This window comes from Sciurus vulgaris, assembly GCF_902686455.1.
Source record: "Sciurus vulgaris genome assembly, chromosome: 6".
NCBI lineage: Eukaryota > Metazoa > Chordata > Mammalia > Rodentia > Sciuridae > Sciurus > Sciurus vulgaris.
The window spans coordinates 127,956,866-127,970,996 of NC_136466.1; the positions used below are offsets into that span (position 1 = coordinate 127,956,866).

Consider the following 14,131-nt stretch of genomic DNA (forward strand, 5'->3'; position numbering starts at 1 on the left):
AGGCTGGCAAAATATAAGTCATGACTTTGGGAGAATAAGTATGTTGTGTCTCTATTAAAATGTCTATCTTGCAATCAACCCTTTCTGTTCCTGACAGTAGAAGTTTGCTTATTTGCAGTTAATTTTCACTACTTATCTATCAGAATGATGTCACATAAATTCTTTTCAGATGACCAATAGTCTGAAAATATTGGCAGCCAAATCAACTTATAAGAAATCATGCTAAATGATCATATACTCATGGTCTTTTTCCTATACTTGGGATTTTCACTCAAAAATAAGGCAGATTCAACTGTTCTGTCTGGAATTTGACCAGAAAGCAGTGGGGGGAGAGAGAGATGTTGAAAATGATGAAGACTTTTTCAAATACTATCATTTATAAATGACTATGTATAGTAAAACACATTAGAAACCTATACTTAAAAAAACACAAAATTCTGTACATGAAACAGGTATGTAAGGATTTGAATGTATGTATATATATATATTTTACATTTTTGGTATTTATGTTTTATTGCATCAATATGGCCATTTGTAGTTAGTTACATCAAAAATTTCAGTCACACACAGAATTTGTGAATCCAAACAGTGGTCTACAGTGTTGGCATTTCCATAAAGTACAATCCAAGAAAATGTCAATTTGAACAACGGGATATGGAAACACACTGGTGACTGTGTATTCTGAAATTTTTAGTATGTCAGATGGAGCATTTAATATATTTCCTTTGGATTCTTTGGCTACTATTGTTCTATTGTTTTTTTTTTTTTTTTTTTTTTTTTTTTGACTTTGTGTTACATCTCTGTCCTGAGGACATTCATTACCATTGACTAGTAAGACAACATTAAAAAAAAAAAAAAAAAAAAAAAAACTCTTCAGTGCTGTATTTAATTGTCAGAGTATCTAAAAAGAGATCAAATCCTCATGGAGATATTTCTCTGTGCCGGCTATTGCATTAGAGTGGCTCAGTGGTATTTTCACAGGTCCTCTTTCTTTTTAAGGATGAGTTGTCTAACCAGATTTGCTACATCAGGCCTGATGACTTCAATGGGCTCCTCTGGCCTCCAGAACTTCACGACTTGACCCTCAGGGTTGACTAGATACTTCCAAAAATTCCACCTTGGTTCCTTCTTTGAAGAATCTAAAATATACACAACATATTTTCATGAACATAGCTTTTTTCATTTGTTAGTATCTGCATAAGTGACAGGTTCTAGAATTGTCATAATATCAAAAGCAAAACACAACAAAACTCCCTAACCAAGCAGAGCACAAGTTTGAGTAATCAAGTTTTAATATACTTGATGGATTTACTGATGACTCTACTGATCTGTAACTATAAAATGAAACAAAGTTGTTTAATTTTTAATTTTTTTTAGTTCTGGGAATTGAACTTAGGACCTTGTGCATGCTTGGCAAGCTCTCCACCACTGAGCTACACCCCCATCCCCCAAAGTGGTCTATTTTAGATTTATTGATCTAAACAAGAATTTTACCTTGTCACTAACTCAAAACTTTGTTTCAAAATACTTTTTTAAAAATGAGTCCTTGGTAATGGAAATGTAAGAATTTTCATGTTAAATATATGAATGTTTTTAATACTATTACATAGCTGAAAATGATAAGGAATTTTATTAGCCATTTTATTCTGAGAAATTATATCTTTTGATAAATCTAATGTAAGAAATGTGGATTTTTTTCCACATATATCATCCAAGATTTATGTTCATATTATTGATGAACATCAGAACAAGATATATTAAGTAAAACTAAAATTTATCAAGTGCTTTTATGTGCCTAGTAAAGTATGCTCAGTGCTTTGAATATGAATCCTCTTACTTAAAACTTTTTCCTCTTTTTTTTTTTTTTTTTTCAGTACTGGGGATTGAACTCAGAGGTGCTCTACCACTGAGCTAAATCCCAAGCCCTTTCTATTTTTCACTGTGAGACCAGGTTCTCACCAAGTTGCTGAGGTGGGCCTTGAACTTGCCATCCTCCTTGTCAGCCTCTCAAGTTGCTAGGATTACAGGCATGGTCACAGTGCCTGACCTCTCATTTAACCTTCACAGAACCCCTCCAAGATGGGCATTACTATTATTAACCCCATTCTGAGTTAGGGAAAAGGAGGCCTAGACCCAGGATGATGTGGTTAGCGAGTGGTAGGGCCAGGGTTGATAGCAAGCCTTCCTCCAGTGCCTGTGCTTTTAACCTCTGGGCACTATTACCTTCCCATCCAAGTACGGTGAAAGTTTAGTCACTGCTAACTTTTTTATTAGTGAATAGTGCATTTTAATTATACAGAATAATGGGTTTCATTGTGAACTATTATCTTTTTTATGAATATTGTTTTAGTTGTCAATGGACCTTTATTTTTATTTATTTATATGCAGTGCTGAGGATCGAACCCAGTGCTACTATCTTTTTTTTTTTTTTTTTTTTTTTGGTGCTGGGGATCGAACCCAGGGCCTTGTGCTTGCAAGGCAAACACTCTACTGACTGAGCTATCTCCCCAGCCCCTATCTTTTTAATTACATAGATTAAGTGAGGTTTCACAAACTTTTTTAGTGATAAAAAGGAATAATCTATGAGCTATTATGTCCAAGCATTTGGCTACTATAATTGAGGAATAATTATTTCAAGGACATGTATTCTGGATTTCTTTTTTCAATAAACCTCCTAAATAAAAGGAATAAAGACTTCTCTGGTTGGTAACCATGGTGTTAGGCCCTAAACCAACTTTCCCTAGAAATTGAATGTAATGGTTTTAGAAGTTTCTTGTTACACACTTATATAAAATATTATTGAACATCTTATTTGTTGAATTGAAGCTTGATATGCCTGAGGTCATAGTTTTGTCAAAACTCAAATTATTTACAGTGTAAATAAGACAGAAGATGACATCAGAGTAAGTTAGGTGAGAGAACATTAGCTGAAAATCCTTTAGAGTCTGGCAGAGAGTGAACCAGACACTGTAGATGTTTGACTATGAATACTCTTAATCCTCCAAAAAAAATTACTAAGTAGGTACTATTTATAAGCCCATTTTACAAAAGAGGAGACAGGTCCAGAGAAGTTAAGTCATGTGCCTGAAGCAACCGAGCAGGAGTTTGTACCAAGTAAGACCAAAGCTTCTATTCCAGATAAGGAAACAAAATTAACCATGAAGATATGTTCAGTTGATAATGCTCAGCAATAGACATGAAATGTGCAGCTTTAATAATGGGGAGGGATATTTACCCCAAATGCTAGTTAAAAGGAGAATTACAATAATTTGTGAAAAAAGTCACAGCCATGCTTCAATCTATCAAAGAGCCAAATTCTTTGTAACTTTCTATAAGTTATGCTCCCCTGAAATCAGTGTTCTTAGATGGCAAAAGAATTTTACTCCAATGTATTTAATTTCTTATGACCATCATAGTTTTATGAAATTTTCTCAATAAAACATTTCAAATGAAATAGAAGAGTATAGTCTTGGTATATTTGTGTAAGAATGAAAAATAATTTAAAACATTATACTGGTGAGGCAAGTATATTTACCAACAAGAAATCTAAATGCGGGTTCTGCTTCAGATCCTAGGATCTTAATCTTGTGGAAGATGGGGAATGTTACTCCGTAGTTTTTTCTTGCAAAAGATTCTACTTCCTTGCTTGAACGGGGTTCCGATTCTCCAAACTGATTGCACGGAAACGCCAGGACGCTGAAGTGGAATGGTCCAAACTCTTTGTGCAGTTCCTTCAGTGCTAAGTAATTTCTGTCTGTGAGTTGGCAGTCACTAGCCACGTTTACAACTAGTGAAACCTCCCGGAAAAAGAAAAACATCCAACCGGAAAGTGAAGCAGAAGATTAAAAAGAAAAAAAAAAAAAAAAAAAAAAAAAACCAAAAAACCCAAAACCAAAAAAAACCCCTCCTGCATGTAGTTAAAATCCTAGGCCATTTTGGGGGAATATAACCTCTGATGAATGATGATTTCATACTTTAACTTAGACATACCCAATTTTAATCATAAATGTATGAGTTAAGACTGATGTATTATTGCCGGTGGAAAGCATTAGGGACACATGAAAATTTAAAAATAAATGCTAATATGATCATTAATAGAGTGCTTTTTATTTTTATAGAATATTTTTATTAGTAAGCATCACATATTCAAATTAACCATAAGCATTTTCTAGACAAAGCACAAAAGTTAAAACATTTTTGAGAAAAATAAGATTAGAAAAGTTTATAAACTCTCAGAACTGAGAACTAAAGTGATGTGCTAATAACATTAGGTTGAAGACCAAATTTTATAACTATGCAATGGCAAGACATTGATTCTACTAAGAGAAAAAAACAGAAACATGGAAAATCAATAGAAATAAAATCAGAAAATGCAACTTACTTTGCCTTTAAACTTTTCCAGAGAAACAGTTCTTCCTTTTGCGTCCTTCACTTCAAAGGTATAAAAGCTGTTGATTTTAGGTTTTAGGAATTTTAGTTGTAGGAGAAATAGCATCACTGTGCATAGAACCATAGAGAGCAAAACTGCAAATACCTTTGCTTTGGGCCCGGAACATTTTAACGGGTGAGCAGCAAGAGGCTCCATTTTGGTTGATTCTAGAGGGAAGTTTCATCAGGCTGGAATTCAAAGGAGGAGCTGAAACTTGAAACCTGCTTCATCTAACGGAAAACCAGGAAGGACAGACTAGCTCCTTTCAGTGCTGAGGGGTAGAAGTCTCCTTCTCAGAAGACAGATGTAGTGAAACTCCCAAATGAAATAAAGAGTCCTACAGAATTTCAATCTATTACTGATAAAACTGCAATTTTTGTCAGAAAAATCAGGACATTTTTGATAGTTTCCGAACTCCCTTTCTGCAAAGAAAGTATCTCACCAGAAGGTGGTGCTCTTGTAACCTAGAAAATTACAAGAAATCTTCACTGCCCTGGTCAGCATCCTGTCATTACTGAACAGTTGAGGACTGGGTATGATGCCCAGGAATAGAGAGTAGATTAAGTGTGAACTGTGAACATGATGTGTGACCCCAAGGAACTTCATGTTATCTGTATGCATTAAACATACACACAAGTTCAAGGAATTTATGGTGGAAAACACAAATATTTGAAAAGGCTATTAACTCCGGCCGCTTCTAGTTAAGGCAATCAAATGCCAGATGAATGCAGTAAAAGTAAATAGGTTGAAAACAAGACATTAAAACCCCCTTCTCATAAAGTAAAATATAGTTGGGTGTTTTTTTGCAAGATTTTAAACATGACTGCAGTTAAAAAAAAAAAAAGTGCTTTACAGCATAACTGAACACACACATATACACACAGCCCTGAGAATTTTCCTGAAGCAATACATCTCCTTCGAACTGCAAGACACCTGTGTCTGTTGCATTTTTAAACAGCCTGATTCTGGCCATGAAAATGATTTCACGATTCACCAACAGCTATTACCTGTAGATGGAAAAATAATGAACTCTATAATAATACAGCTATTTCACAGTTATAAATAGTTCTATCAGGGCTGAGGTTGTAGCATGTGTGAAGCACTGGGTTTGATTTTTAGCATTGCTTATAAATAAATGAATAAAATAATTGTCCAACAACTAAAAATATATATTTAAAAAATAATTCTATCAAAAATCCCACCTCTACTTGGGTACTTCAAGTATTTGCTTTAGTTTTTAAAAAAGTCATTTTATTAACTTAGTTTCAGAAATTGTATCAGAAAAATTTCTTATTCTCGAAGTTCAAGAGATTTCATAGAGAGGATAAGAAATTTCTGAAGTCTACCTTTGGATTCTTTTGGGATTCATTCTGACTAAGCAAATTTTCAGCTGAGAGAAGTTTCTCTTTTTTTTCACACTCTTTGAGGAGAAAATAGGTGTTGATCGTCCAGATGTAGGTGTTCTAATAATCAATGCTGCTCTCTTGCCTTTGGAGCCAGGCATATTAGGATTGAAGTTTGCATAACTTGGAGTCTGCCTCTCTGGTCTCTTGGGACTGAGTTTGTAGTAGTATGACTGCTCTTCAATGCTGACAGAAAACTTCTGCTTTTCCCATGATGTCTAACTGTTCTGTAGCATGTTTACAAGTAATCAACAATACACTTTTGGAGTCTTTATACTTTTTCTCTATTTTTGCTTCTTTAAGTGTATTACTTCTTGCTTTTTGATTAAGAGGTTTCTGTATTTTGGGTGTCAATTTGGCCTTGGGTTTGAGGCACACTCCAGAGTTATCCAGAACCAACAGCTGGCAACAGTATGGACATGTTTCTTCAAAAGTGCTCTTTTCATAAAACTGGGAAGCTTCTGGTTTGTTCTGCCTTTAAAACGAGATGGGTGAGTGGATCAGCCTTAGATCATTTGGAGCGCTGTGTGGAATGGAGGAGAGCAGGGCAACAGGAGTCTAACCCCCAACAGACCGGCTTCTCCCTACCGTTTGTTGAACTGTAGTCCCAGAGGAGATAGCAGGCCTGGCCTGGGCAGCTCTTGAGTAAGCTTCGCGCCCCAGCTCCAGAGAGTGCTTCTGTCTCATCTTTGCTTTACTTTTTATCTATTTTTTCTTTTGACTGTTGCCTGTTTCAGGAGGCCTAACTTTCAGTTGCTAAAGATCATAGATTTTAAGGGTAGAAATGGGGAGGCAATTGACAGTTGCATGGCCTAAAATTCATGGTTCATCAGTCACTTTAGAATCTGCACTATTCTGCACTAAGAATCTGCAAGTTCTGAACTAAGGTGTGTGATGTTGTGTTTCCAGAAACTGTGCAGAGTGAGCTGAGAAGCTTGTGGGAGTGCCCTTCCTATTTCCTTTGGGTTGTTGGAGTTTTAGAGCATGAGCTCAGGTGGATACCCTGCTCTTCCTCTGGTCCCTCCTGTGTTGTGTGTTTGGGGGTAGCTGAGCAAAGTCCATAGCTTGGGCTTAACCTTAGGTAAAACCTGTAAGAGGAACTGCTTTACTCCTTCCTTCATGGCCTAAGAATGAATAGAAACGAACAAACAAACAAACAAACAAACAAAACAAACAAAAACCCCAAACCTAAACAAATAAGAAAATCCCAAACCTTAGTATTTCTTTTAAACATTTTTTTCTAGTAAAGAACAGAAATGTACACAAACTGTTGTGCCACTTCTCAACTGTGCTCATTTTATTTTGGGGAGTTCTGAGTTGTTTAAATTGTTAATGTCCCTGGGTTATGTGTTCCACAAGAACTGCTCTGGTAACTGTCTGATCTTGCTTTCCAGGTGAGATCCATGGGGCTTCAGCATGGCTATTACCTGGGGAGTTTTTGTAATGTGGCTTGTAGGCCCCACCCTACTGGCTTCCTGATTCAGAACCTGCATTTTTATAGATTTTGTACATTTGAGTTTGAGAGCCTTTACACTGCAATCTTGTTGGATTCTACAGTAGATATGTTGCAGGTCTCCACAAATACACTAGACGCTTGAATTAACTCCTTGGGCGGCCCAAGCAAATGGCTCAGGACTTGCACTTTAAAAGTTAATTCATTGAACACCTGCTATACATGTAAACCTGTCCCATTATAACTGTGCTTTGAGATGAGGAGACAAAGTTCTTATGCCTGGGAGGGGTGTTGACTGACCTTTCCCCAGGCAGGGCCCCACAGAATGATATTGGTTTGATAAACTCATTATGATAGCTGCTGGTCCATTGTTGTAAAAGCATCTTGAGTGACCCAGAGTGAATAAATCTGACAGATCCAAACTTAGGCGATATAAACTTGCAGGTGATTGCCATATAAGCCAGCATGCCTGCTAAATAAGGATGATTATGTAGGTCTGATACTTAGGTAGGCTGATCAGAAGATTCACTAAATATGAACACTACTCTGAAAGCTTAAGTATACATCTCTTGTGAAGGGCAACATAAGAATCAGTGTGTAATTTAGTGATCCTAAGGCATAAGAACCTCAAACAATGAAAGCATAATATGTGAATTCCCACTTGGGCCTGTTAAACAATCATTCTCAACGATGGTTTGGAGAATTCTTGTTCTGGATACAGACAAATTTTGGCCCCTGCATACACCATATGCCTCTTTGTTCATTTGGCAGAATCTTTTTCTGAATATGTTTTGATGTTTCTCAATTTCTGGTGATCTGTTCTCATTTTCCATGTTTTTTTTTTTTTTTAATAGGAAGACTCACCTTAAACTATAAATATATCATAATTGCAGATTTCTCTGTATAGGGATAGTACGCTAGAAAATCCACAAATACTCTTTTGTAGATAAAGGAAAACTACCTAAAGGAGAGGAAGAGATTGATGTGTTGAATGTCAAGTCTGGAGGAAGCCATGGGGTCCATAGTGGGATAAAGCAATTGACTTAACTAACCAACTCAGGTTTTGTAGAGGATACAAATAAAGTGTTAGTGAATGAGCCAGTTCTCTACAAATTAAAAGTGATTTTGGAGATATGAGAACATACATGAGACAAGAAAGAATTATAAGGCAACAAATAAAGTGAGTGCACTAGATAACTTACATTTTAGCTTTATGCTGAACCTCGCACAAAATTACTTTTCCTTATGAGCTTTATAATGTATGTAATCTACTTTAGTATACATATTATTTCCCTTGTGATAATTATTTGAAATAAGAAGTTGATAACTCAGCCAAGATTACAGAACTAGAGAATGGAATAGTATTTAGGACTTTCAACTTCATAACCCAAATTATTTCATCTGTATTAAAGCATTCTTTGTAATTGATAAAATATGTTTAGAAAAAAAAAACAGGAGGCAAGATTGATGGAGTAGTTGGTGAAGGAGTTATGTTCATCTGGAGACATCTAGTTTTATAAGAAATCACTGTAGGGGCTCAGAGAGGGGAGAAAGAGCAAAACAGCAAAAAACTAGTGCATGTGTACTGAAGTTACCTGGAAGGTGTCACAGGGAGTCTGCAGAGCAACAAGTCCAGATACAAGAGGACAGTGTCAATGAAGGCAGCCTTTGCCAGTGAGATGCAAGAAAAGGGAAGGATGCTAAAGATGCTCTGGAGCCCCCATGGCAGGCATTGGCAATGGAGCACAATAGTCCCACCACCTGAAAATGGTCTTGCTGGTTTTGATTTAAATTTATTTTTAAACTGATACTTAAAAACTTAAAAACTGGGCTGGGGCTGTAGCTCAGTGGTAGAGCCCTTACCTGGCATGTGTGAGGCACTGGGTTCTAGCCTCAGCACCACATAAAAATAAATAAATAAATAAAGGTATTGTGTCCATCTACAGCTAAAATTATAAAAAAAACTTTAAAATATTCACTTTTGTGGACCCATATGATGCTTCAATACATATATCTGTTGTATAATGTTTAAATCAGTAAACATTTCTGTTTCCTCAATTATTATTTCATTATGGTGAAAACATTCAGAATCCTTTCTTTTAGCCGTTTGAAAAGCATAGCACGTTATTGTTATCTATAGATCTTGACAGTTTTGGCTTGTGTTTTACTGAGCCCATCCAACAGGATCCCAAGGTAATTAGGGATTAAAAAATGAAAAGATGAATATTTTGGTCTTTTGGACTTATCAAAATAGTCAGACATTTTGAGATCCTAAATTTGAGATGTCGCATGGACAGTATGCTGCTTCTGGAGTGGTTGGTGGTGGGTGACAGAAGGGGCAGACATCTAGAGGTTAGGAAAGGCAGGTGGGGTTATGCATGAGCTCACAGGCCATCTTCTTGCTTTCCACTGTGTGGTGAGGTTCTCACAGACTGTCAACACCAGCTTGTCTCCTCTGGAATGTCCAGGTTTCTCCCACCCACTGAAGTGTTCATGGTCAGATTAGACAGATGCATTTGTTTCTGTTTTCTTAGTTGTTTCATTTTGTTACTTCCTGACCTTATTTTTAACCTCTCTAGGTTCCTTTCTATTTATTTGTTGGCCACCGGGCTCTGAATTCCTCCTGGTACAGTGTCAATGTGATGTGAATCTCAAGGTAAACAAGCTGAACCCATGAGCCTCCAGTCTGGAGTCATTCATCCTTTTTCCCTCCTTTGTCTTATTTTTCTTATCTTCCTCTTCCTCTCTATTAATAAATACTTGAGTCATTTGAAACTATGCAACAGGCATTTCCTCAGCAGGAGATAGATCCTGGAACAAAAGTTTAAAAACATTGAAGATGAAATAGCATATTCCACAGCAGGGTTTCCTGAGCTGTGGTCATTTGCATGACTCCTCTGTGAATTTTTCAATAATAGTGTATTATTTATTTACTTAACATTTAATTTGAATATATTCACATATTTTACTCAATTTTTTGGTAAGGGAAAACTTTATATTAAACTGAAAATTTAAAACAAAAAATTTTCATTGAAATATGCAATTATGAAAACATTTTTAGGGGCTGGGGTTGTAGCTTGGTGGCTAGAGCAATTCCCTAGCATGTGTGAGGGTTCAATTCTCAGCATCACATATTAAAAAAAATAAATAAAGGTCCATTGACAACTAAATTAAGAAACTTGAAAGAAAATTTTATCTGTATTACTACAAACCATATATACCTGTGGAAGGACTGAGAATTTTACTTTATATTCAGAGTGTTAAGAGAAATTGTGCTTTATTCTTTGAAAGTTCTTTGTGTTGAATAACAATTTATCTCCTCCATTCATTGGTCCTGGTTTTGCCATAGGTGGCAATACAGAGTAAGTTTTTCTTGTTTTCATAAGTTACATCCCTTTAATAGGTGAAGACAGCTCCTTTTGAATCTTCTTTCTTCTAAATTAAATGCACTGGATTTTCTGACTCACGTGAGAAGGACCCTTACACATGTTGGGGTGCTACTCTGTTATTGCCATCACTCTGATCCCTGATTGTGGTCCCTTTTCTCCAAATAAACTTGGGTTTTGAATCCTGTCATGTCCATCTCCCTTCTTGAACCATACAGTTCAGAGTCCAGAAACAGTTCTCCAGATGAGTTCTGATTGGTCCAAAAACAGCGGGATTTTGCTTGCTACTGTTTCAAATGCTATTTTCCCCTTAAATTTCCTAAAATTATACTGCTCTTTTTTTTTTTTTTTAAAGGCAATTTCACCACACTCTTGACCTAGGCTCTAGTGGTGCTTCTCTGAACTTTCACTGCATATCAGTTCTCTCCCATCTTTTGCTTGTACAGTGTAAAGAACTGTACATTTATTTTTGTTGGTTTTGATCTTTGTCTCAGACTTTATTCTGAATCCCATTTCTGTCATTTAATATTTTAACTTAAACTAATCCACCATTTTGATAAATAAATGTCCACTTAAGCCACTGATAAAGTTGAATGGTGTAAGGACAGGGACAAAATCTGCAGCCCCTCACAGGGGATGTACTCAGGATAACATGGCTCCAGGAAAACATGCAATTTAGGACTGTGGCTACAAGTTTATTTTGTTGCTTATTCCTCCTATTTGAAGACTATGAAAAATGTTCGTGCATATGAGGGGCATTTTCTTCTTTGTCATGTTTTTTTCATAGATCACTAATAAGTATTGGTTTTGGAAGTGTTGTCAGTACTGTGGGGTGACACTTATCTGCTTTAGAGACTTGCCCTTATTTAAATGCCCAGATGCATCTTATTGCTTCATTTATATAATTCTCTAGTTTCTACAGAAATGTTTATTTGAAAATTATTCTTAATGGAGGAGAAAGAAAAATAGCCTTATTTTCTGGCCTCTGGATTCTTTCTTGACCCCCTTGTGCCTTGTGCCTTTTTAGCATCAATGGCTTCTAAGAGAAGAGGTTCATTTCTTTATTCATTATAGAGTTCCTAGATACTAATAAATGTGCTATGCCCTGGAGCTATTAAGGTAAAAGACAAAGTCCCTGGTCTTCAGAAGTGCATAATATAGTAGAAGAGAAATAAAAATAAGCAGAAAAGTGGGAAGATGAGCACAGATGCTCAAAGCACAGGGATTAGATGGATTTGTCAGAGTTCAAACCTTGGTAGGGTTGCTCTGGTTGGTTGTGAATATTGAACACTGCATATTCCAAAGGCTACCACTCATGGAGGTAATATGTGTACAACTGTATGCAGTAGGCTGAATCTTGAATACACTACTTAGCTCTACATTCTTGCTCATTGAGCACTTGATAAATGTTATTGTTATTAATATAATGTGGTGATGCTGTTTTGGAGGCACACATGGTCAGCTGTGGAAGTCCAATGTAGGCTGCACACTGGTTCCCTATAACTGCTGTAACAAATTACTATAAACCTGGTGGTTTAAAACACAACTTATTCTCTTATGGAGGCTAGAGTTCTGAGATCGGTTTCACTGGGCAGAAGCCAAGGTGTCTACAGGGCCTTGCTTCACCCAGGAGCTCCTGGGGAGGATCCATGCCTGGTCATCCAGATTCACATGACTGCCAACACTTCTTTTTTTTTTAAAGTTTGTTCTAATTAGTTATACACAACAGCAGAATGCATTTCGACTCATGGTACACAAATGGAGCACAACTTTTCATTTCTCTAGTATGTGATGCAGAATCACACCATTAGTGCATTCATACCCGTACAGAGGGTAATAATGACTGCCAACATTTCTTGACTTGGGAATGTTATCACTCAGGCCTCTGCATCTGTGATCATTTTGCCATCTTCCTGTCTGTGCATAGGCAAATCTCCCTCTGCCTTCCTCTTAGAAGGACATGTAATTGCATTTAGGGCTTAACAAGATAATTTAGGATTTAGTATCCCCATCTCCATTTAGATTAGTCCTTAATCACATATGCAAAGCCCCCTTTATCATGTAAGGTGACATTAACAAGTTCCAGAAACTAGGATCTGGATATCCTTGGGGACCATTACATGGCCCACAACAGGTTGCCTGATAAAATTCGAATAGGTAGGAAGGGAAGTCAGAGACACTTTCCTGAAGGAGGTGTTGGTGAAATTATTGGTGAAGATGGGCTAGGAGTCACCCTGGGAGAGAACTGTGGAAGAGATCCAAAAACAGGGAACATTCAAGATTGACAGAGTGATAGTAGCTGGGCCAGAGGAGCATGGACCTATTTTCCCTCTTTCAATTCAGGATCATTTTTTAAAAATGAATACTTAAGTTCTAGGATGCCAAGGAAACTCTTGAGCAAGTGTCTTCTTCTGTTATGTGTGTATGTTTTTTTTTTTTTTTTTTTTTTTTTTTTTTTTTTTCAAAATAACTACATTTTGAAGATGGTGGCTCCTCCACCTGCAAGGGCAGGGAGGGGCTGCTTGGTGAGTCTTATGGAGGCCCATAGACATCCTCCACTTGGTCCCACAGTGTCTTAAAAAACTAGAATCAGCCAAAAACTTGGTAAAGTGGGGTAATTGATATGAAAAGTCTGAATTTCAGAATATAGTGTTATTTCATGTTATATTTTACATTAATAACCTAAAATATAATTACTTTCTAAACTATTTTGGTTTGCCTACAGATTCTTCAGCAGAGGTTCTAATTCAGTACAGTTTCTAAATATGTAATTTTTTTTTTGTACTAGAGATTAAACCCAGTGACTCTCTACCACTCAACTACTCTCCAAGTCCTTTTGATTTTCATTTGAGACAGGGTCTCAGCTGACCAGGCTGGCCTTGGACTTGTGATCCTCCTGACTTACATTCCCAAGTAGCTAGGGTTACAGATGTGCACCGCTGTGTCTGGCTTGTAATGGTGTTTTAAGTCTGTCTGTCTGTCTACCAGGCCACAAAAATCAAAACATCTTATATACACATATTCTGTGCTGTGCTAGATAACTCATTTGTAATTCTCTTGTAAGGAATTCTTACTTTTTCATCATTGAGGCCGCTATAAATTATGACTTTGTTGTTAAACAGGTCTTGGATTCAGTTACTACTACATATTCTAACTTCAAGAGCAACTTTTTGAAACGGTTGTCAACAAAGCTTCCTGTTGCCAGTAGCCCAATTGCCGCAAGATGGCAGCAAAGTCAACCCCTGGACTTGGCCTGTTCTTTTGGAGATGAGCTTTCCACCATTGACCTCCCTGAACCTGTTGGATCAGTGCTGGGAATGCCTGAGAAAGACACCTTGACTCCAGGTAAGCCCAGTTTTGAATGTTAAAAGGAATGTATTCCTGAGAGAATCTTTGTCTTATAGAACTATCTAATGTCATATTTAGTCAACAGCTTTTCCCTTCCCCCTCCCCTCTGTTT

At 36.8% G+C, this 14,131-nt stretch overlaps 2 protein-coding genes and 1 pseudogene across 6 annotated transcripts in view; 1 reads left to right on the top strand and 2 right to left on the bottom strand.

Annotated features, from left to right (window-relative positions):
- The window catches only part of CDC20B (cell division cycle 20B), a 62,946-nt gene that overhangs the window by 8,126 nt on the left and 40,689 nt on the right, over positions 1–14,131 (top strand). For all 3 annotated transcript variants that reach the window (XM_079145278.1, XM_079145277.1, XM_079145279.1), the window contains exon 3: positions 13,794–14,016. In XM_079145278.1, the coding sequence (XP_079001404.1) occupies positions 13,794–14,016 (223 nt within the window). The remainder of the gene's footprint in view (positions 1–13,793; positions 14,017–14,131) is intronic.
- Positions 486–4,718, bottom strand: GPX8 (glutathione peroxidase 8 (putative)). Of its 2 annotated transcripts, XM_079145289.1 has the most exons (3): positions 4,382–4,629; positions 3,536–3,797; positions 486–1,139 (listed from the first exon to the last, which is right to left on the bottom strand). In XM_079145289.1, the coding sequence occupies exons 1-3, from the start codon at positions 4,583–4,585 to the stop codon at positions 976–978; spliced, it is 630 nt and encodes a 209-aa protein (XP_079001415.1). In that variant the 5' UTR covers positions 4,586–4,629; the 3' UTR covers positions 486–975. The 2 variants fall into 2 exon arrangements, with proteins under 2 accessions (XP_079001415.1, XP_079001416.1); XM_079145290.1 differs by lacking the exon at positions 3,536–3,797 and having other exon boundaries at positions 4,382–4,718.
- Positions 5,743–6,519, bottom strand: LOC306664428 (UPF0711 protein C18orf21 homolog; annotated as a pseudogene). The gene is made up of 2 exons: positions 6,421–6,519; positions 5,743–6,293 (listed from the first exon to the last, which is right to left on the bottom strand). The product of its transcript is annotated as a UPF0711 protein C18orf21 homolog (transcript).

Excerpts from the sequence above, each read along its gene's own strand:
- GPX8 (XM_079145289.1), bottom strand. The coding sequence starts at position 4,585 with ATGGAGCCTCTTGCTGCTCACCCGTTAAAATGTTCCGGGCCCAAAGCA. Across the intron at positions 3,798-4,381 it reads TGGAAAAGTTTAAAGGCAAA|GTTTCACTAGTTGTAAACGT; the intron begins GTAAGTTGCATT and ends TTTTTCCGGGAG. Across the intron at positions 1,140-3,535 it reads CGCATTTAGATTTCTTGTTG|ATTCTTCAAAGAAGGAACCA; the intron begins GTAAATATACTT and ends TGTATATTTTAG.